At 41.4% G+C, this 24,983-nt stretch overlaps 1 protein-coding gene across 1 annotated transcript; it reads right to left on the bottom strand.

The window, feature by feature from the left end:
* Positions 1-448: 448 nt before the first annotated feature.
* LOC121297915 (gastrula zinc finger protein XlCGF7.1-like) lies at positions 449-23,993 on the bottom strand. The gene is made up of 2 exons (XM_041224551.1): positions 23,946-23,993; positions 449-1,770 (listed from the first exon to the last, which is right to left on the bottom strand). Exon 2 carries the CDS (start codon positions 1,733-1,735, stop codon positions 833-835), a length of 903 nt encoding a protein of 300 aa, XP_041080485.1. The 5' UTR covers positions 1,736-1,770; positions 23,946-23,993; the 3' UTR covers positions 449-832.
* Positions 23,994-24,983: the final 990 nt, after the last annotated feature.

Below are 24,983 nucleotides of genomic sequence, written 5' to 3'. Positions count from 1 at the left end.
CTAATCTAGGCAGGGTCTTGGTGGTGCCATACACCTTCCACTTCTTAATAATCATCTTGACTGTGCTCCAGGGATATTCAAGACCTCTGATATTTTTTTATACTCATCCCCTGATCTATGCCTTTCAACAACTTTGTCCCGGAGTTCTTTTGAAAGCGCCTTGGTGCTCATGGTTGAGTCTTTGCTTTGAAATGCACTACCCAGCAGAGGGAACCTACAGGAACTGCTGAATTTATCCTGAAATCATGTGAATCACTACAATTTAACACAGGTGGAGGCCACTTAACTTGGTGTGTGATTTTGAAGGCGATTGGTTACACCTGAGCTAATTTAGGATTTCTATTACAAGGGGGGTGGACACTTATCCAACCAAGCTATTTCAGTTTTTATTTTTAATTCATTTTCTACAAATATATAGAATATTTTTTTTTCACTTGGAAGTTGTGGGGTAGGATGTGCAGATAAATGAAAAAAAAAAAAGCATTTTAACTCCAGGCAATAAGGCAACAGAAGGTGAAAATTTTGAAAGGGGGTGTAGACTTTCAATAGGCACTGTGAGTGTTCAGAGAAAAAACTTGGTATGTATTTCCAAGGTGTCCCTTCTAAGTAAAATTACCTGTAACTCTGCCCTCAATCGTCACAGCATGATGAGCAAGATTCACTTCCAATTCAGGGGCAGGAGTGGAGCTCAATCCCAGGGCTCTCCAGTTTATTCTGAAAGAATGGCTCTACTCCTTCAGTTTGACATGCTACCCTTCTCAATGTCTCTGGCTGGCTCTCACTCCTGAGGACCCCCTTCACCTACTGCAGGGTGAGAGAGAGAGACAACGAATCAGACAGCTCTCCACACACTCAAACAAGCAGGGTGGAGAAGTAGGGACTGGGAGGGAGGGAGACTGGCTTTAGTGTGAATTCGCTGGTGTCTTTTTAGGGTGCCTGATTGACTGAAGCTCTTCCAACATTCAGAACAGTGATATGGCTTCTCTCCAGTGTGAACTCGCTGGTGTTTTTTTAGGTGTACCAACTGCCTGAAGCTCTCCCCACATTCAGAACAGTGATACGGCTTCTCTCCAGTGTGAATTCTCTGGTGTCTTTTTAAGTGTCCTAACTGCCTGAAGCTCTCTCCACATTCAGTACAGTGATACGGTTTCTCTCCTGTGTGAATTCGCTGGTGTTTCTGTAGGTTTCCTGACTCAACAAAGCTCTCCCCACAATCAGTACAGTGATACGGCTTCTCTCCAGTGTGAATTCGCTGGTGTCTCTTTAGGTGTCCTATCTGCCTGAAGCTCTCCCCACATTCCGTACAGTAATACGGCTTCTCTCCCGTGTGAATTCGCTGGTGTTGTTCTAGGCTTCTTGATGCACTGAACCTCTCCCCACATTCAGTACAGCGATACGTCTTCTGTCTTGTATGAATTCTTTGGTGTGTTTTTAGGTTTTCTGACTGACTGAAGCTCTTCCCACATTCAGTATACTGATGCGATATCACTGGCTGGGATATGTTTCCTGAATCCTTAAACAAGTCAATAGACTCCTCTTTAATGTGGACAGGCTGCAGTTCAGTCTCTTCTTTAATGTCAACAGGTTCCGGTTCAATCTCTTCTTTAATGTGGACATGTTGCAGTTCAGTCTCCTCTTCTTTAATGTAGACAGGCTCCAGTTCAGACATCTCCTGTTTAATGCAGATAGGTACCAATTCCAGAACCTCCTCCTGTTTAATGTAAACAGACTCCATCTTTGTTCCTTGGCTTTCACTAAGACAAGGCAGTCCTGAAAACAGAAAATGAAATAAAGTGTTACAATCTGTTCTCTGTTGGTATGTTTACACTTACAACTCAGACCTGAACTGGCTTAGGTTCAATCACATTCAAAGATTCAAATCATGTAAGCCACCCCAACCCATCGTTTACACTTGATCACAGACCTAGGCTGGCTTTGGCCCAGTATGCGCGCGCATAGCCCATGAACTCCAGTGTGTGCCCGATCACGTCATTTCAACCACCCCTTGTGTGAAGACATTCCCCCTCCCAAAACAGATGTTTAAATCAACAACAAGCCTGTCATTTGTGTGTTTCTACTTCAAGGTAGTCGTTCTGAGCCAATTAAGATTTCATTTTGCCATTAGAAATGGAGTGGAGCTTGAAAATGTGCATATCAGACATTTAAAGAAACATGTGTTATTGTCTACTGTGACAGGGAGAGATCTGTGTTGGCTATCGGACACATGCGTGATCCTGCGGGGGTGGGGGGTGGGGGGGTGGATGTGGTCAGAAGCTTGTTTAGACTCGCCTATCAATTATGGCATTGACACAAAGAGTTAGACTGAGGGTGTTTTGCTCGGACCTCTTCAACTGGTTGAGGGGCTGGTCTTGGGCAGAAGGGACTGACGCTCTCCTATTCTTTGGGTTTCTCATAGCAGGATAACATCCAGTGGAAACTCTGTCCAGAGAAAATGGATTAAACACAGCAGGGTCGGATATTAAAGATGGCTCTGCAGCCTGGGGCCGGTAGAGATTGCAGTTTGGCTTGTCGTTATGAAGCACCACAGCAACTGGGCCGGTTACATTTAACAAGTGTATATATATATATTGATTCATGTGTCCTTCACAAAGACAAATCTACCCGATTCCAGCCTTGCTGAAGCACCCCCAGATGAGTCAAATTTTCAGCTTTGCCCAACACCTGGTCGTCTAATGGTTAGACGGAAACCTGGAGATGCCTACAAGCCACAGTGTCTCGCACTCACTGTGAAATGTGGTGGATGATCGGTGATGATCTGGGGGTGCTTCAGCAAGGCTGGAATCGGACAGCTTTGGCATGAATCAAGCCAAGTACAAGGTTGTCCTGGAAGAAAACTTGCTTCCTTCTGCTCTGACAATGTTCCCCAACTCTGAGGATTGGTTTTTCCAGCAGGACAATGCTCCATGCCACACAGCCAGGTCAATCAAGGTGTGGATGGAGGACCACCAGATCAAGACCCTGTCATGGCCAGCCCAATATCCAGACCTGAACCCCATTGACAACCTCTGGAATGTGATCAAGAGGAAGATGGATGGTCACAAGCCATCAAACAAAGCTGAGCTGCTTGAATTTTTGCGCCAGGAGTGGCATGAAGTCACCCAACATCAATGTGAAAGACTGGTGAAGAGCACGCCAAGACGCATGAAAGCTGTGATTGAAAATCAGGGTTATTCCACCAAATATTGATTTCTGAACTCTTCCTAAGTTAAAACATTAGTATTGTGTTGTTTAAAAATGAATATGAACTTGTTTTCTTTGCATTATTCAAGATCTGACAACACTGCATCTTTTTTGTTATTTTGACCAGTTGTCATTTTCTGCAAATAAATGCTCTAAATGACAATATTTTTATTTGGAATTTGGGAGAAATGTTGTCAGTAGTTTATAGAATAAAACAAAAATGTTCATTTTATCCAAACACATACCTATAAATAGTAAAACCAGAGAAACTGATAATTTTGCAGTGGTCTCTTAATTTTTTCCAGACCTGTATGTGTATATATATATATATATATATATATATATATATATATATATATATATATATATATATATATATATATATACACATATATACAGATGATCTTCGACTTACGACACTTCAACTTACGGTGCACGGCACTTACGACTCTTTTGCATTACAACCCTGATTCGACATACGGCATTTACGACACAGCGAGACCCGATGCGACATGTGCACATGCTTGGTGTCCGAACTGCAGTACCTGTCGTGGTCGCCCTGACCTCAATCTAGCAGGTTTTTAAAAAAAAAAACATTTATGCATGTAACCGTTTGGTTTTTAAAATTTTATTTATTTGCCATTAACAATGTATGATAAGAGCAATTGACTCAAAATGAAACCTAAGCTGTGAACTCTGTCACATGATGAGGGGTTTAACTTCAGGCGATCCTATTTTCTGCTAGGAGTACCACATACACACACTGAATACGTCATTGGAAAGCCCCGAGTCTGTACTTTTAAACAAGCCAGGTAGGTGTCTGGAGTAATATGCCTGCAATCACCGGCCTGAGTGTAAAGACTTAATAAATATTTGCATGAGTACAATACAATGGGTAATTTTTGTAAAACTATATTATCTGGCTGAAGAGTCAGGAGCGTAACCCCAATTTCTAGCACTGTTCCTATGGGAAAACGTGCTTTGACTTACGACGCTTCGACTTACAACACGACTTTCAGGAACCAATTGTGTCGTAAGTGCAAGGACTGTCTGTATATGTATGTGTGTGTATGTGTATATATATATTATATATATATATATATATAATATTATATATATATATATATATATATATATATATATATATACATATATATATATATATATATATATATATATATATATATATATATATATACACACACACACACACACACACACACACACACATATATATATATATATATATATATAGTGCACATGGTTTCAATTTCATAAATCCAGGAAAATGGGCCAGTGTGCTGAAAAGCTGAAAACAAATTTACAAACCATTTTTTAAAAACATAACTATGAACTAATCCTAACTTTCCAGCCGCACGTCATATTTGTTGTACAGTCAGAATCTGAGACTGCGTACCGAAGTGCTTTGTTGGTACTCGTTCCTGTGACATTGCAAATCTTTTACGAATCGTGCTTTCTACAACTAAGCAACCAACAAGCCAAAAGGAAAGTGCTGAAATCAACAAATCATAAAAGAAAGTAATTATGAAAAAAAAATAAGACGAACATTTAGAGTGGAGCTTCATCTGGTTCCATTATGACAGTGAAAAAAAAAGTAATGTTCTGCCTTGTTTGGTGTCAGTTTCCCAGATTTGCCGATAAAACATTAGCTTTATTTCAACATTTTGTTTACATCTATATCCAGTCTCATCGACATCCAGATACGCGATTGAATTGCCTAACTTTCTGATTTGGGATCCAATGTGTTCAGGTCAAAAATGCCATTCAAATCTTTCCAGGACTCACTGGTATCACTCAGCAAGATTGGCGCTGACTTGGGAGAGGCTACACAAGTGACAACGCTCTAAGTAGGATTGTTATTAGTTTGTATTCTGAATATTGTTTTACTAGCGTTCATTATTAGGATTAGGGAAGCAAATTTCAAAGTTTCCTATTTGAATAGACAGAGTGCAACACTTCTGTATATTCAATTACCCAAACTCTGGTCCCTTAAACTTTTGTGCACAAGCAGACAACATAACAGTGTAAACCGATAAAGTTTAGCCGGGTTCACAAAGTGTACAAACAAATGTCCAAGATGATATTTCTTTGCTCAATACCATATTTCCTTATGCACAAGTTTTTCCTTTTGTTTACTGAATTAAAATTCAGAACTCAATGAGCAGCAACGTCACAGCGCATATCTCTTCCAATTCACAGGGCGTGAGCTGGGGTGTAGGGATAGGGCAGAAGAAGCAGAAGGGAGCATTAAGTAGGACAGAGTGCTGGCTAAAAAGGACCGGACCTAGGATAGAAGAGCAGGCGAGGCACACTCTAGTAGCAGACCAGCGAAGCTAGACATGGAAGCTAGGATAGAAGGTGGTCACTGACTGAGGGTGGCGATGCAAACACGAGCCCAGGGGCGAAGGACCCAGCAACCGAAGACAGGATACAGAAAGTGGTCACTGACTGAGGGCGGCGATGCCGACACGACCCAGGGCCGAAGGACCCAGCAACCGAAAACACATATGAGGGTTATGAACTTGGGGAGCCCCCCCCCCCCCCCAGAGGAAGAAGGTCCCGGAAGACCGGGACACGAAAGGAGAGGTACCCAGCCTCTGAGACTTCTGTAAAGGGGCGCTCATTAGACCCCCAATTGGCCGAGACTTCACGCTGCCTGGGACCTGAGATAAGAACAAGGCATAGAGGTTAGTATGGGACTGAACATGAGTAGCCACGTCCCGAACAGAGTATAGAACAGAGCCTTGAGTAAGGCAAGATAAGCGCTGGAGCTGCGAAAGAACAGAGTGAGGCCGGGGGTCCGCTCTGACTCACATGGTGAGAACCCCCCTGAAGGTCAAGGGAGGCTGAAGCCTGCTCTGAGGTCGGGGAAGTGAGATCACTTGCCCCCAAAAGGATGGACCCCCGGCTCCTCACCAAATCTCCCATACGTGAGACAAACAAAGACAGCACATGCCAGCGCATAACAAACAAAAGACTAGAAGGACAAACGGGACAAACAGGAGGATGGTTAGTAATTTAGTAGGATGTGACTGTGTATACCTGCTGCTCAGTGGAGAGGAAAAAACCCCTTGAGGCTGATTAGGGGAAAACCTCTAGTGGCCCCGGCAGACAGGTAGCCCCCACTCCGGGCATGCTAGCATTTTTAGAAGGAGCAGCAACTATATCAGGGAAGGATGAATGAATGTAGGAATCCACTGCAGAGGAGGACCAGCTCCCCCACATTTGTGATCAGGCTAGGGGGAAGGGGAGAGTCGAGGAGGGAGCCTGTCCTGGAGGCAATGGTGGAGAGGAAGGAGGCCTGCTCGGAGGCGAGGGTGGAGAGGAGGGAGGCTTGCTCTGGGGGTGAGGGTGGAGAGAAGGGAGCCATGCAAGGAGGTGAGGAAGGCCTGCTCTGGAGGAGAGGGTGGAGAGGAGGGAGACCTGCTTGGAGGCAAGGGTGGAGAGGAAAAGGTCTGCTCGGAGGCGAGGGTGGAGAGGAGGGAGGTCTGCTCGGAGGCGAGGATGGAGAGGAGGGAGGTCTGCTCGGAGGCGAGGATGGAGGAGATGAGGGAGGCCTGCTCTGGAGGAGAGGGAGGAGTCGAGGAGGGAGGCTTGTTCGGAGGTGAGGGTGGAGTCAAGAAGGGAGACCTGCTCGGAGGCAAGGGTGGAGGAATGGAGGGAGGTCTGCTCGAAGGCGAGGCGAGTGATGATAGGAGTGAGAGGAATCAATAAACAGATGGTCTGAGGAGGCGGTGCGGGGGGGGGGGGTTCCTGCTGGGGAGATACCTTGAAAAGGGGGATAGGGGACTTGATACTTGACGGGTGAGTGGACCAACCACGCTGAATTGATCCGTCTTGAGGTATGCAGCCAAGTGATGGAGTAAGCATGGAAGGCAGCTGAGAGGAAGCTGATCTCCATGGGTAAATCACTGTAGGGGGAGAAGCGGCTTTTCAGAAGAGTGGAAATTAGCAAATGGAGAATATATGTTGATATAGACAGACAGGAAGGTGAGGCAGGGGGAAAGCTCTTAAGAATCCCAGAGAGGGTCAGGCAGAATGCTGGAATGGAGAGACTGGAGGAAGATGGAGAGAATCCCTAGCATGGATGGTGAGAGCCAGGTTTTGATTGAAGGGCTATGATTATTCGAATCTGGGCACGGAGGGTTGAAGACACTGAGCAGGCTGTAGAATAGGAGCTCTTGAACAAGGTGGAGGGCTGCAGACATGTAATGCTGAGCAGATTGAAGGAGGTTACTGAGAGTAGGATTCAGTCAAATAGCATCTGGAGAAGCTGAGGATTCTGGATGGGGGTTGTGGAAGCAAATGGGACCAACTGACTGAACTTGGATACCGAAAGTAGAGGAAGAAGGAGAGCTGGAACTGAGGGCTAAGGTTGCAGCTGGACTGAACGAACATATGAATCAGCTACTGGAGAAGCACGGCGCCTTTGCGCCCCATATTCTAGAAATGAGGGCAGAGATGAGATGCCGCTTTTCTAAGTCTTAGTTAATACAGGATCGATCGATCTGAGACCGCTGCAAAACCAAGAGGATGAAGAATGTGTTGCTCTGAGGCGTCTGCAAAACCTATTGATTGGTCGGGAGCAATTTATTGTCTATTGGGGATAGGAGGACATTGACTGGAACGTTGATAAATCGTAGGACATGGTTCCATGACTGACTAGCGGCTCGCGTTGATAAAATGATGACTTTGATGAAGCTGGTCGGATTAGAGGAGCAGCGCCAGATGAGGAAACACGAATCTGGGAACAGGAATAAGTCACAGGAATGGATGCGTGATGCATGGAAGCAGGACGTTACTATGATGGTAGATAATCATCTCAAAAACAGCTGAGTAAGGTTGCTTCATGACCAGGTCCTTGAAGAGGGGAAGAGTTGAAATTGGAGAACGTCAGTTGCTACAAAACGTTGAGGAGGAGTGGCACTCCTGCGAATCTCTCGGAGTGACAACAAACTGCAGGAATGTAGAAAAGCTGGAGCGTGCGAGCTTCACAGTGATAGCAAACCAGCTTAGAGACTGCATAAAATTTGTGGTGTTATACTGCCATCTAGCGTGTATGATTAGAATTAACCATTGGCTTGAGTGAAGCCGGATAGAATATATTTGGTTATTGTGATTAAAATCCTTGTCGGTGTAGAACAACAATTGCGTATTCTTTTAGATTTGAATATCTTCATTACATGTTTTAGGACAGTTAATCATGTATATAAATACGTTAACACCGTATTTAGATGTCACAATTTGGCGAGTTGAACGAGCCCTCGCAGATTGTGAAAGCGCAGCAGCAGCAAGCCAGAAGATTGCAGTACTGAGACACGGAGCTCGCAGTACCGGATGAAGCTGCCTGGTCACCATGGCTACTTACCACTCACCGCAGTCACGCAATGAGGGCGTTGCCGTGGTAGCCACGGACTGAGAGGCGCCAGTGGAAAAGTTGCAGAACAGCAGTGTTGTTGGAGATTGTTGTGACCAGTCAAAAGCACAAGCTGCCACACGTTGAAATGGAGTATGAAATTGACTGGATAGGTCTTTAAAACGTTGAATGTAGCTAATAGAAAGCCAGGGCAGGATCTTCTGAAGGAACGGTAATTTGTGCTGGCTCTGGGAGCGGAGGAGGGGCGCTTGATTGCAAGCGAAGAGTAAAGGAATGTTCAGCTGACAGATCTTTGTGGTGGATTAAAAGAGGAATTATGGCAAGGCAAACACTGATGACGGGAATGTTGATATCTTGTTGAAGGAGCTTTAGAGGTTTTAGTGGAGGGCCAGTCTGTCTAATAAAGATGCGGACAAGTTGAGAAATGAAGCTGCAGTTTGGACGGTGCTGTTGCTGGGCTGGAGGCTGGAAAGAGCAGGAAAGACTAACGCTGGAGCTCCTGCAGCCGAATGGAGAAGCTGAATGACGAGAAGCAGCAGCGGAGCAGGTAGGAAAATGTATGATAATATCTTGGGAGCACTGCACAGAGAATTGACCTCCAGTGAAAGGCAACGAAGTGTAGATTAGCGGTGAAGCACGAAAAGACGCCGTCTGCGCTTTTGCTTCAAAAACGAAACGCTAGACAGCGAAGGTGCAAGTGATCAGGGCTTAAATAGAAAATAGGTACTAATTGACAGGAAACTGGAAGCCCCCTGCTGCACGCCCCCTGCACTACGCTGGCTAACATTTAAAGCAACTGTAGCATAATATTGCGCAAACCACTAAATATTTTTTTGGCTGTAGTGTATTCAGAATAAAATAACACTTATATATCAACCTAAATATCCTACATATATTTAATTCTAACAAATAACATTTATAAAATAATCTTAATAGTGTAAATATTGTAACCTGGCCAAAACAAAAAATACATTCCAACATTACAACAGTTTAACATTACTAATTACAACTAGCCATCAAGTACTGACATCAGATGAATCGAAGAAAACAGAGGACATTAGGGAAACACAGCAGCAGCTCAAAGTCAAACAGCCGCGTGTGTTTTTCTGATGACAAACAAGCTGAAACTCGGAGCAGCTGATTCAAATTCAGCGCCGTTCTGAGACACGGGCGAGGGGAGGAGCCAACAGCACAGCAGAACAACGCAGTTAAACGAGGCAGTCTTCCCAGCGACAGCGAGTGGAAGCGACAGCGAGTGGGAGAAGTACAGGCGTGGAAAAGTACAGAGCAGTTTAGAAGCAGTTTGAAAGCAGGCTGACGGCTGCAGAAGAAACTAAACTTCAAAAAAAAACCTCAACATGGTCTTCAAGCCAGTAATCTGTGACACCTGCTTGATGTGGGAAATCCGAGAAAACCCAGCGGAGCTAAACCAAGTGTTCGTAAAGTGCAGCGCGATCCAGGATTTGCATAAACTAGTAAGTATGCTAGAAATGGAGCTGAAAAAAGTGAGACAGCAACAGAATCTTGAGGAACTGGCACACCCACAATTCATGGAAGTCTGCATCACCCCTAACAGACTGAAAGCCACCAGAGAGATAGAAGGTCAGAACAGCTGGGTTCAGGTAGGCAGAAGCAGGGAAAAAAAGAAATTTCGTCAAACACAACCACCAACAGATTTGACTCACTTCAGAATTTTGTTGAGCAGAACCATCAACAAGAGAATGAAAGGAACAACATCCAGGACCCTATTGACAGTGGTGACCAGACAGCAAAAAAAAGGGAGGTCATGATTGTTGGGGACTCCATATTGAGAAACACAGCAAGTTCAATTCGCAGTTTGGACCCCCTTACTACAACAGTGTGCTGTCCGGGAGCCTCCTGTCAAGCACATCACTGAGAACGTGGACAGGCTCCTAGAACGAACAGGAGACGACCCGGTAGTAGTCGTCCACATCAGTACAAACAACATTGGAAGAGACAGACCAAAATCCCTGCAAAACAAATTCAGAGAGCTAGGAAGGAAATTAAAAGAGAAAACCAAAACTGTGGTATTTTCTGGTATACTACCGGCACCTTGCAAAGGACCATATGGACAGCTGGAGATAATTAATCAAAACGCATGGCTGAAGATGTGGTGTACACGGGAAGGCTTCACCTGTCTTGATAATTGGACCACATTCTACAATGAGGACTATCTGTATAGACAGGACGGACTGCACTTAAATAACAAGGGAACCAGTCTACTTGGAGAAAAAATCCTCGAGAAAGTTCAGAAGCATTTAAACTAGAAAGGAAGGGGGGAGAAATCAACAAAAAAACAGAAGGGAGACCGCATCAAAACAAGAACAACAACTCAGGTAAGACAACCATTAAATGTATTTATCTAAATGCTAGAAGTATCAGAAACAAAATTCTAGAACTTGAAGCTACTGCACTAACAGGTAACTATGATGTGATAGGTGTTACTGAAACTTGGTTGTCTGAAAGTGATGGGGACGAATATAATATTTGTGGGTATACACTGTATAGGAAAGACAGGCAGGACAGAAGAGGAGGAGGGGTAGCGCTATACATAAGAAACAGTCTTGAAGCCCAGGTGTTAAACCTGGACAAAGAAAATAAAGCTGAATCAATATGGGTCAGAATAACGGACAAAAATTCAAAGGGCATAATAATAGGAGCATGCTATAGACCGCCAGATTCAGACAGTGAGCAAAATAATCTGTTATACAATGACATTAGAAATGCGTGTAGCAAAGGAGAAACCATACTAATGGGGGATTTCAACTTCCCCCATATAAAATGGGAAAACCCGGTGGGTAGCACGAAGGATGAAATTGAAATGGTGGAAATGACAAATGACTGCTTCCTAACACAATTTGTCAAGGCACCGACTAGAGGGGAGGCATGCCTTGATTTAGTCTTTTCAAATAACGAAGACAGAATAACTAAAACAGAGGTCAGAGAACCACTGGCAAACTCAGACCACAACATGGTCTCATTTGAAGTGTTTTTTAAAACCCCAAAAGTAATGACTAAAGCTAAGGTTTACAATTTTAGAAAAGCAAACTATGAAGGTATGAAACAGAGACTAACAGAAGTAGATTGGAGTAAAATAGAGAAAACACCCACAGAAGAAGGATGGTTGTTCTTCAAAAATGTAGTACTAGAGGCGCAAAACAATTACATCCCTAAAGTAGACAAATCTAAATGTAAAACTAAATTGCCAAAATGGTTTAATAGATCAATTAAAAAAAATATTCAGCGAAAAAAGGCACTTTACAGAGCATTAAAAAAGGACCAAAAAGAAAGTACGCAGAAAGAGTACACGGAACTGCAAACGCAAGTCAAAAAGGAAGTTAGAAAGGCCAAGAGAGAAATAGAAATGAACATTGCTAAGGGAGCTAAAACCAATTCCAAAATGTTTTTCCAATATTACAACAGCAAGAGAACATTCAAAGAGGAGATTAAATGTTTAAGAGATACAAATGGCAAAATCGTAGAGGAAGAAAAAAAAATAGCAAATATATTAAATGATTACTTTTCACAAGTTTTTACAAAGGAAGATACTGACAACATGCCCCACATGTCAACCAGTTCCTATCCAGTTTTAAATAACTTTAGCATAACTGAGGCAGAAGTGTTAAAGGGACTAGGAGCTCTTAAAATAAACAAATCCCCTGGGCCGGATGAGATCCTCCCAGTAGTACTCAAAGAAATGAAAGAAGTTATTTACAAACCGCTAACCAAGATCATGCAGCAGTCTCTTGACACAGGGGTGGTACCGACAGACTGGAAAATTGCAAACATAATACCGATCCACAAAAAGGGAAACAAAACTGAACCAGGTAACTACAGACCAGTAAGCCTGACTTCTATTATATGCAAACTTATGGAAACTATAATAAGATCCAAAATGGAAAATTACCTATATGGTAACAGGGTCCTGGGAGACAGTCAACATGGTTTTAGGAAAGGGAGATCGTGTCTAACTAACTTGCTTGATTTTTTTGAGGATGCAACATCGATAATGGATAATTGCAAAGCATATGACATGGTTTATTTAGATTTCCAGAAAGCTTTTGACAAAGTCCCGCACAAAAGATTAATTCTCAAACTGAACGCAGTTGGAATTCAAGGAAACACATGTACATGGATTAGGGAGTGGTTAACATGTAGAAAACAGAAAGTACTGATTAGAGGAAAAACCTCAGAATGGAGTGTGGTAACCAGCGGTGTACCACAGGGATCAGTATTAGGTCCTCTGCTATTCCTAATCTACATTAATGATTTAGATTCTGGTATAGTAAGCAAACTTGTTAAATTTGCAGACGACACAAAAGTAGGAGGAGTGGCAAACACTGTTGTAGCAGCAAAGGTCATTCAAAATGATCTAGACAAGATTCAGAACTGGGCAGACACATGGCAAATAGAGAAAAGTGTAAGGTACTGCACGCAGGAAATAAAAATGTACATTATAAATATCATATGGGAGATATTGAAATTGGAGAAGGAATCTATGAAAAAGACCTAGGAGTTTTTGTTGACTCAGAAATGTCTTCATCTAGACAATGTGGGGAAGCTATAAAAAAGGCTAACAAGATGCTCGGATACATTGTGAAAAGTGCTGAATTTAAATCAAGGGAAGTAATGTTAAAACTGTACAATGCACTAGTAAGACCTCATCTTGAATATTGTGTGCAGTTCTGGTCACCTCGCTATAAAAAAGATATTGCTGCTCTAGAAAGAGTGCAAAGAAGAGCAACCAGAATTATTCCGGGCTTAAAAGGCATGTCATATGCAGACAGGCTAAAAGAATTGAATCTGTTCAGTCTTGAACAAAGAAGACTACGTGGCGACCTAATTCAAGCATTCAAAATTCTAAAAGGTATTGACAGTGTCGACCCAAGGGACTTTTTCAGCCTGAAAAAAGAAACAAGGACCAGGGGTCACAAATGGAGTTTAGAAAAAGGGGCATTCAGAACAGAAAATAGGAGACACTTTTTTACACAGAGAATTGTGAGGGTCTGGAATCAACTCCCCAGTAATGTTGTTGAAGCTGACACCCTGGGATCCTTCAAGAAGCTGCTTGATGAGATTTTGGGATCAATAAGCTACTAACAACCAAACGAGCAAGATGGGCCGAATGGCCTCCTCTCGTTTGTAAACTTTCTTATGTTCTTATGTTCTTATGTTCTTAGGCTGTATGAAGCAGCAGGAGTCGTCAAATGAATACCGGCTCATCAGTAGGTTAGTTTAGGGCAGTGGTCCTCAAAGAAATTTTACAAGTAGAATTGATGTTACTGGGCTGTTTGCGGGAACTCTGACTATTGCATAGGTTCTTATGTTAAACACTGCCTTCCTGCGACATTATATATTATATATATATATTTATATATATATATATATATATATATATATATATATATATATATATATATATATATATATATACACACACACACACACACACACAGTACTGTGCAAAAGTTTTAGGCAGGTGTGAAAAAATGCTGTAAAGTAAGAATGCTTTCAAAAATAGACATGTTAATAGATTATATTTATCAATTAACAAAATGCAAAGTGAGTGAACAGAAGAAAAATCTACATCAAATCAATATTTGGTGTGACCACCCTTTGCCTTCAAAACAGCATCAATTCTTCTAGGTACACTTGCACACAGTTTTTGAAGGAACTCAGCAGGTAGGTTGGCCCAATCATCTTGGAGAACTAACCACAGTTCTTCTGTGGATTTAGGCAGCCTCAGTTGCGTCTCTCTCTTCATGTAATCCCAGACAGACTCAATGATGTTGAGATCAGGGCCCTGTGGGGGCTGTACCATCACTTCCAGGACTCCTTGTTCTTCTTTACGCTGAAGATAGTTCTTAATGACTTTCTCTGTATGTTTGGGGTCGTTGTCATGCTGCAGAATAAATTTGGGGCCAATCGATGCCTCCCTGATGGTATTGCATGATGGATAAGTATCTGCCTGTACTTCTCAGCACTGAGGAGACCATTAATTCTGACCAAATCCCCAACTCCATTTGCAGAAATGCAGTTCCAAACTTACAAGGAACCTCCACCATGCTTCACTGTTGCCTGCATACCGCTCTCCAGCCCTTCAGTGAACAAACTGCCTTCTGCTACAGCCAAATATTTCAAATTTTGACTCATCAGTTCAGAGCACCTGCTGCCATTTTTCTGTACGACAATTCCTGTGTTTTTGTGCATAGTCGCTTGGCCTTGTTTCCATGTCAGAGGTATGGCTTTTTGGCTGCAAGTCTTCCATGAAGGCCACTTCTGACCAGACTTCTCCGGACAGTAGATGGGTGTACCAGGGTCCTACTGTTTTCTGCCAATTCTGAGCTGATGGCACTGCTGGACATCTTCCGATTGCAAAGGGAGGTAAGCATGATGTGTCTTTCATCTCCTGCAGTAAGTTTCCTTGGCCGACCACTGCGTCTACGGTCCTCAACGTTGCCCGTTTCTTTGTGCTTCTTCAAAAGAGCTTGGACAGTACATCTGGAAACCCCTGTCTGCCTTGAAATTTCTGCCTGGGAGAGACCTTGCAGATGCAGTATAACTACCTTGTGTCTTGTTGCTGTGCTCAGTCTTGCCATGGTGTATGACTTTTGACAGTAAACTGTCTTCAGCAACCTCACCTTGTTAGCTGAGTTTGGCTGTTCCTCACCCAGTTTTGTTCCTCCTACACAGCTCTTTCTGTTTCAGTTAATGATTGTGTTTCAACCTACATATTGAATTGATGATAATTAGCACCTGTTTGGTATAACTGTTTAATCATACACCTGACTATATGCCTACAAAATCCCTGACTTTGTGCAAGTGTACCTAGAAGAATTGATGCTGTTTTGAAGGCAAAGGGTGGTCACACCAAATATGGATTTGATTTAGATTTTTCTTCTGTTCACTCACTTTGCATTTAGTTAATTGATGAATATAATCTATTAACATGTCTATTTTTGAAAGCATTCTTACTTTACAGCATTTTTTCACACCTGCCTAAAACTTTTGCACAGTACTGTGTGTGTATGTGTGTATATATATATATATATATATATATATATATATATATATATATATATATATATATATATATATATATATATATATATATATATATATATATATATTAGAGAGAGAGAGAGAAAGATTTAGTGGGAGTTATTCTTGGCTCTCTGATAAGGCCAAGTCTCAGGCAGTATTTGTGAGTGCTGCACTTATTCTTTAAATAATAGCATGTTTACACAGATAACCATGAATAAACTCAAACAAGAGGTTAGATGGTGTCTCACTTTGTTACAATTTGACAAATTTGTCAACACTACTCTGTTTTAAAAATCTCCAGCACAATTATTCAGAGAAGGTGGATTTGTAACTAAATCTACTACGGCGTTTCCCTTTTCTGGTGAAATTAAAAAACACATAGAAAGAAAATTAAATTCCAAATACTGAAATGTATTATTTTTCTCAATAACAGTCTGCGAAATTCAGTGCTTACTCGGCCTCACGAATGACTGATCAGCTGTCAGATCTTTCACTTTCCCATTGGCTACTCACTTGCCTTTAATTTTCATGCAGAAAACCGTGAACAGCCTCTGCTTGCTTATGGACAGCTGCGTAAAACTTGGCAGATATTTGACTCTCCTACTGGTTACACTTACACTCAGTACCTGCAACTGAAACAGCCACAGTTTTCCCACCCAGCAAACTTATGATTGGACTACCGCAGAGAAAATGCAGACATTCCATTGGTTGATCGTATTGCAGAGGCCCTTCAGGAAAAAAAAAATGTGGAGTATGTTCAAGCACAGCATGAACAAGCAGCACTGTCAACAAACTGCTGTGACATTTTTGTTGGAAAACATGTTTAAAACGTTATTAATTTTCCCAAGCTACGACCCACTAGAAAAGTGTTCACGACCCATAACTTAAGAACAGTTGCCACAGGCACTTTGGCCTGGCTCGCGGGCACGAATCTGCCCGTAACCACCACTTTTAGGACCACTAGTTTAGGGGATGGGGATCCCATGTAATGATTAGCGAGGGTTATGTAGTGTAGCCGGGTCCTGGAGTGGGACGCCTCGTTTATAAGGCTAGCGCTCGCCCTGTGTGGCACCTTGACCCCTTTGTTTACTTTCTGTTTTTGTGAATAAATCCTGCGCACCTGTGCTGGCGATTTCAACTCCAGCTCCATTGTGTCTCTCTGTGTTGCTTAAGCAGCGGTTACCCACATACATGACACGAGCACCTTGTCACATGCATCATAACGTTAAATTGCCTTTCTAATTTCAATGTTACCTAACTGTGGATTACTTCTTTTAGCACTTGCTATATACATTATTTTATTTCAGTTCACACATTCAAAGTTCGCCGACTGGCTAGCAACAGCTGCAGAAGCTCCTGTGTACAGTCATTACAGAGGAAATCAGAGATCTGTTAACATTAGCTAAAAACAAGGCAATACAATTGGAAACATTTTCAAACAGAATGATTACTGCAGAATGTTGCTATTACAAGCACTGCATAATTAATTAGGGTCCTTACGTTTACTATGCAAATAACAACAGGTTTAAGACTGACATAACACTTGTTAAGCGTCAGCATTAAAAAATAAATAAGTTTGCTTCACTAGCAGCTAATGTATGAGGCTTTTTTGTGTACCTGAATATGTAATACGCTATTGTGACGGAAACATGAGTTCTGGTGATGAATCTTCCTCCCGACCTGTGAGGGCGCTAAAGAACGAGAGGAGAAGTATCTGGAAGGGCTGGCCTGACAGTTCGTTTCCGGGTCAGGGAAGTGGGTCAGCCTGGAAAGAAGTGCGACTCTGTTGTAAGACCGTATTGATTTGAAAGGTAAACGAGAGGCAGCTGCAAGTAATAAGGCAGCTGCAACCGTTTACCTAGATATCATGCGGGATTACATATAGGGGCCAGGGTAACGCTGATCTTTTCCTTCGTTTGGGTAGAACGTTTGGAGGAAGAAGGAGCGAGAGTGGAACTTGCAGTGTTTTTGTAATTACGTGTTGTGTTTGTTTATTAACTGTCTGTGTTTATTTCACTGTAGACAGTTAGAGCACTACTCCGGAGCTGTCGCAAAGGGTCAGCACTGTCCGGAGCACCCTTGCACACCACCGTATCTGTGTATTCACCACGCACCCTCACATCTGCACTCACCCAGGACTGGTGACCGTGGGTTCATTTTTGTTCTGGACTGTGCCCTGTTTTTGTTATCTCCGCACTTTGCACATTGTTGTTTATCGCCGGGGATTTATTATTTTACGGTCACCAGACCTGGATTATAAATAAAAGCACCTTTTCACTGGAAACTGTTGTCTGCCTGTCACTCCTGCATCGCATCACCGCTACACCTGTACCCCTCCACTAGCCACTTTGCCACTGCTATTCAAACAGTTTTTTTTATTATTATTTTCATGTAATCGACTACTGACCCATCCCTATTTAGGATTACTATAGTTCAGTTTTAGCGTTGCTGTGACCATATATGGTAACTGCTCGGTTGCATGTTTGCTTGTGAAAAATCTGCACACATACATTTTCAAATCTTAACAGTATTTTCATTTTCTGACAAGCACACACATTTGTGCATGTTAAACGGCTACGCACACAGTTAGAAACATACTGAAAATAACAACCATCATGAAAAAATATATAAATATATTGGGCCAGATAAAATTGCATCCGGGCCAGTAAAAACACTAGCTCAGTGGGCCGAGGGGCCAGTAGTTAAAAATGTAAAGTCCTGCAATTTTGTGTGATTTTTACACCTGCTTTTCCATACCTATCAAAAACTGCAGCAAACATGAAATCAGAAATGGTAAAGACTTTGGATTGTCATCTGAAGAAAGAGACACTCTTGTGTTTGTCAGTGGCCAGGCAGCCAATGTTCAAGCAGCTTTAGGCCAATGGTCACATTTCAGCTGTATTGCACAATGCAATTCTGAAGCACACACTTAAAAAAGAGCAAAGAGAAACAGAACAAGAATTGCAGCCCTTGACCAGTTGCCTTGAGCAATGCAAGGCACTGGCTTCCTATTTCGAACATTCAGGATTGCAAGTAAACTTGAGACAAGAATGTGAAACTCGATGGAATACAAAGTTTGAGATGGTGGAATCAGTGCTGGAATCATTTGAAGATGTTCAAACGCTTCACCTGAGCCACGGCAAAATGCACAGAATAAGCAACATCAGTAAGGACCTGCCTCAGCTACTTGTTCATTTTTATCCAACCATTTAAACATGCAAGTAAAGAAATGAGTGGGTCAAAATATCCTATTGTCAACGTCATTGCTCTGTGGAAGACAACTCTGCTAATTCATTGCCAGCCTTCTCTGTCCGACATAACAGTGCTAGAGATCCTGAAAAATAATGTTGCAAATCACTAACTGCAAACAAAACTGCACTCTGGCATCAAGCTGTGCTGGCAGTGTTTCTGTGGCCAAAGTTCAAACAACTACGGATGTTTAACCAAGAGAGGGAAGAGATGTACAGAAGAGCTAGGGATGAGACCTACAGAAGAGTTATGGAAGACATCTACAGAAGAGCTACGGATGAGAGCTACAGAAAAACTAGGGATGAGATCTACAGAAGAGCTAGGGATGAGACCTACAGAAGAACTAGGGATGAAATCTACAGAAGAGCTAGGGATGAGGTGGCAAAGTTTACTTCGGCAGCAGAAACCACTACTGAACACAGGAAGGTGGTGTCCCAGAAGTAGATTCCAATCCAAGAGCAGATGGAACAGGCTCAGGCTGTGCAGGTCAGCTTCAATTCAGTCTGTGGGAAGATGTGGATGTGGGAGAACAGGTAGCAGACAAAGTCTTGACATACATAGAACAGAAAGTTGGCCTGAGTGATGACAGGGAGATTGTGTCATTTTGGAGAACACATGAAAAACAATTCCCCCTGATGCCCAAGCTGGGCATAAAGACTCTGTGTGTTCAGCATCAAGTACTGCTTGTGAGGCAGCTTTTAGCATTGCTACATAGTCCTACACTGTAGAACCGATCTTCAGGAACATCATCCGTCAGCAGATTACCGTTTTTGAGCAGCAATATTAAGTAAAAGGCTAGCGTGTAGTTTCACAGTTGGGAAAGGATAGACACCACAAAAGACAGGTGTAGATTGTGTTACAAATCTTACTTTCATGTCTAATAATTAACTAATTGCATTTGCACTTTTGTGGGCTGCATTTAGTTGTTTTCTTAAACAGTACACACTTTAGTAACCTGTTCTTGATGTGTTTTGTGAAGCACCATGCTACCTCTCAATTCCATTTGTACTTTTGTGTTTGTAATAAAACCACGAATTTACAAGCTCGTACTTTTATAAATGTGTGTTGTAAACCAATGTCTGTTCAGATGTTTGTTTATTTATTAAAATGTTCTTGTTTTGATTTGTAAATGTTCATATATAGATATATAATTTATTAATACGGCAGGGAGGGGGTTAATATCCTCCCTGCCTAAAAACATGTGCAAATGCACATTGGGTTAATTTAAGTATATTTCTGTTAAATGTTTGATTATTAGTTATCCCCTGCACCTGGTGTTTATTGTAAATTAGAGCCAGGTGCAGGGTATTTAAGGGAAGCAGCCAGTCTGGTGTCAAAAAGCCTGCTTGAAGGTGTGCTCAAGTGAAGGAAAAAACAAAAAAAGGAAAGGTGGTGTAAAAACCTTTTGATGTGTGGAACTCTGTGTTTTTGGTTGTTTATTTTTGTGTTACAGGTGAACAGCTTAGCTCTCCTATTTTTAGTTAGTTTCATGTGTTTATTCAGTTAGTGCTCTAGTAAGAGCTAGGTGTTTCGTTTTTTATTTCGTGTTTTGGTGTTTATTAAAAATAGCGTGCAAGTGCTTTAAAAACTTCCATTTATGTGTCCTGGGTCCTCCCTGTAAAGGGGCAACGAACAGTGTGAGAGGTGCAGACTTGTTACTATATATACAGTGCCTTGCAAAAGTATTCAGACCCCTGACCAATTCTCTCATATCACTGAATTACACATGGTACATTGAAATTTCGTTCTGTTTGATATTTTATTTTAAAACACTTAAACTCAAAATCAATTATTGTAAGGTGACATTGGTTTTATGTTGGAAAATATTTAAGAAAAATAAAAAACTGAAATATCTTGCTTGCCTAAGCATTCAACCCCCACACATTAATATTTGGTAGAGCCACCTTTCGCTGCGATAACAGCTTTAAGTCTTTTGGGGTAAGCATGTAACAGCTTCACAGTGTCGGAGTGATTTTGGCCCATTCTTCTTGGCAGATTCGCTCCAGGTTGTTCAGGTTGGTTGGACGATGCTTGTGGACCGCAATTTTCAAATAGTGCCACAGATTCTCAATGGGATTGAAATCAGGACTTTGACTGGGCCACTGTAGGACATTCACCTTTTTGTTCTTGAGCCACTTCAATGTTGCTTTGGCCTTGTGCTTGGGATCATTGTCCTGCTGAAAGGTGAATTTCCTCCCAAGCTTCAGTATTTCAGTGGACTGAAGCAGAGACTCTTGCAGTATTCTCCTGTATTTTGCTCCATCCATTCTTCCTTCAATTGTAACAAGATGCCCAGTCCCGGCTAATAAGAAGCATCCCCACAGCATGATGCTGCCACCACCATACTTCACTGTAGGGATGGTATGTCTTGAGGCATGGGCAGTGTTAGGTTTGCGCCACACACAGCGCTTTGAGTTTTCGCCAAAAAGTATCTTGGTCTCATCTGACCATAAAACCTTTTCCCACATCGCAGCTGGGTCACTCTCATGCTTTCTGGTAACTCCAGACATGCTTTCAGATGGTAATTTTTGAGTAACGGCTTCTTTCTTGCCACCCTCCCATACAGGCCAGTGTTATGCAGAGCTCTTGATATGGCTGACTGGTGCACCATTACTTCTTTTCTTGGCAGTGCCTGGGTGGTGTGATGCAGCTTCCACTTCCTGATTATTATCTCTAACTTCTGTAGAATGCTCTTTGGTCTTCATTTTCCTTCAGATTCACAGCCTTACCAATGATCCTTCAACAGTGGGTTTTTTATCCAGAAAATGTGACAGGAACTTTAATGGTTTACAGGTGGAGGCCAATGGTTAGGTAATTGTGTCCTTGTTAGGGCAATTTCTTTCATCGGTGCAAACTGGGAGCTTCCACAGCACAGGGGTTGAATACTTATGCAAGCAAGACATTTCAGTTTTTTATTTTTCTTCAAAATATTTCCCAACATAAAACCAATGTCACCTTACAATAACTGATTCAGAGTTTCAGTGTTTAAAAATAAAATATCAAACAGAACGAAATTTCAATGTACCATTTGTAATTCAGTAATATGAGAGAATTGGTCAGGGGTCTGAATACTTTTGCAAGGTAATGTATATATATATATATATATATATATATATATACATATACAGTACTGTGCAAAAGTTTTAGGCAGGTGTGAAAATGCTGTAAAGTAAGAATGCTTTCAAAAATAGACATGTTAACAGTTTATATTGATCAATTAACTAAATGCAAAGTGAGTGAACAGAATATTACAACAGCAAGAGAACATTCAAAGAGGAGGTTAAATGTCTAAGAGATACAAATGACAAAATCATACATGAAGGGAAAAAATAGCAAATATATTAAATGATTACTTTTCACAAGTTTTTACAAAGGAGGATACGGACAACATGCCCCACATGTCACCCTGTTCCTATCCAGTTTTAAATAACTTTAGCATAACCGAGGCAGAAGTGTTAAAGGGACTAGGAGCTCTTAAAATAAACAAATCCCCTGGGCCGGATGATATCCTCCCAATAGTACTCAAAGAAATGAAAGAAGTTATTTACAAACCGCTAACCAAGATCATGCAGCAGTCTCTTGACACAGGGGTGGTACCGACAGACTGGAAAATTGCAAACGTAATACCGATCCACAAAAAGGGAAACAAAACTGAACCAGGTAACTACAGACCAGTAGGCCTGACTTCTATTATCTGCAAACTTATGGAAACTATAATAAGATCCAAAATGGAAAATTACCTATATGGTAACAGGGTCCTGGGAGACAGTCAACATGGTTTTAGGAAAAGGAAATTGTGTCTAACTAACTTGCTTGATTTTTTTGAGGACGCAACATCGATAATGGATAATTGCAAAGCATATGACATGGTTTATTTAGATTTCCAGAAAGCCCCGCACAAAAGATTAATTCTCAAACTGAACGCAGTTGGGATTCAAGGAAACACATGTATATGGATTAGGGAGTGGTTAACATGTAGAAAACAGAAAGTACTGATTAGAAGAGAAACCTCAGAATGGAGTGTGGTAACCAGTGGAGCACCACAGGGATCAGTATTAGGTCCTCTGCTATTCCTAATCTACATTAACAATTTAGATTCTGGTATAATAAGTAAACTTATTTGCAGACGACACAAAAATAGGAGGAGTGGCAAACACTGTTGCAGCAGCAGAGGTCATTGAAAATGATCTAAACAAGATTCAGAACTGGGCAGACACATGGCAAATGACATTTAATAGAGAAAAGTGTAAGGTACTGCACGCAGGAAATAAAAGTGTTGAATTTAAATCAAGGGAAGTAATGTTAAAACTGTACAATGCACTAGTAAGACCTCATCTTGAATATTGTGTTCAGTTCTGGTCACCTCGCTATAAAAAAAGATATTGCTGCTCTAGAAAGAGTGCAAATAAGAGCGACCAGAATTATTCCAGGTTTAAAAGGCATGTCATATACAGGCAGTCTAAAAGAATTGAATTTGTTCATTCTTGAACAAAAAAGACTATGCGGCAACCTAATTCAAGCATTCAAAATTCTAAAAGGTATTGACAATGTTGACCCAAGGGGCTTTTTCAGCCTGAAAAAAGAAACAAGGACCAGGGGTCACAAATGGAGATTAGATAAAGGGGCATTCAGAACAGAAAATAGGAGGCACTTTTTTTACACAGAGAATCGTGAGGGTCTGGAATCAACTTCCTGTAATGTTGTTGAAGCTGACACCCTGGGATCCTTCAAGAAAATGTCTGAGATTCTGGGATCAATAAGCTACTAACAACCAAAACGAGCAAGATGGACCGAATAAAAAAACAAACAAAAAAAACCAAACACTAGCTCGTGGCACGACACTGCAACTGGGGACGGGGGGAGGGGAATAACAACAAACAAGCTGCACAGCCACGCCGCTTCAGAAATACAACATACACATACAAACAATGCGCTCCTACCCCACAACAACCCGGACCTTTAAACATGATACAGCATAACAGCTTTCTGTAGCTTTAAAACACACTATACCACTCAATAAATACTCGCTCACCTGCTGTGTGCTCTCCCTCGGTGTCTGAACGGGTCTGCCTTCTACAGAACGGGGAGGGGCTGCGGAACGAGGAATATACCAACCGCAAAATACAAACTGTTCAGTGCAGTTTGACAATTTATGTAATATGGAATTAGAATTTATCTAATTGTGATATCGGAGATCTTTTATATAAAAATAAATCTTAATTTCAATTTTAACATCATAAACGAGCTGTTTTCAGAGCTATAATTTTTCCAGTGAATACAATTTGAATTCAGGTAACCCCCCTCCCCTATGCCGGTTGGTATGATTTGTTCTAATATTGTATAATTAATAGAGCCATTGCTGAATTACACTACTTATAATATCCATTGTAAACAGCAACCGCTTGTCAGTGCCGCATCTGCACGCCATCTAAAATCCTTCTAGTGGTTTCTATTTTGATCACTACTCGGTTTACATAATTGTGCATTAATTAAACACAACAGTATTGTGTATTGTTGCATCTAAATCAATAACGATGCTTTTGTGTCTTTTTTTTTCAGTTGGTCAAACAGATAGATCACGTATATTTTCTTTTAAAAAAACTGCTGGTCCAGTTTAGGGTCATAATCTAATGCATTGTACTGTAATGATATGATTTTTCTCAACCTTGCGGTTTTCAGCCAACCCTCGTCATCATTAGTGTCTGGAGTAGATGTAGGCTGAGTGTGCTGCTCTGGATTCATGTCAGCCCTAAATAATAATAATAATAATAATAATAATAATAATAATAATAATAATAATGCGCACAGGAAATGTCCTTTATGTGAAAAATATTGTAATGTGAATATATATATATATATATATAGTCTTTGTTGTATAAATATGTATCTCACGCCAGGCTCAGAACAGAGCTGTTTTGTTTCATTCATTGTATGCTGGCAAAGCAAAATCTCACAGACAGATAAAGTACAGCAGACTTCATTAAAACACACAGAAAATGATGTACAGCACGTCCTGTAGATATTGACACTAGAACTGTATGTTTAAGAGAAACACAACTGTAAATAAAAC

Source organism: Polyodon spathula, chromosome 23 (assembly GCF_017654505.1).
Source record: "Polyodon spathula isolate WHYD16114869_AA chromosome 23, ASM1765450v1, whole genome shotgun sequence".
Taxonomy (NCBI): Eukaryota; Metazoa; Chordata; class Actinopteri; order Acipenseriformes; family Polyodontidae; genus Polyodon; species Polyodon spathula.
The sequence above is the reverse complement of the archived record's forward strand: the minus strand, read 5'-3'. Positions and strand labels throughout refer to the sequence as shown.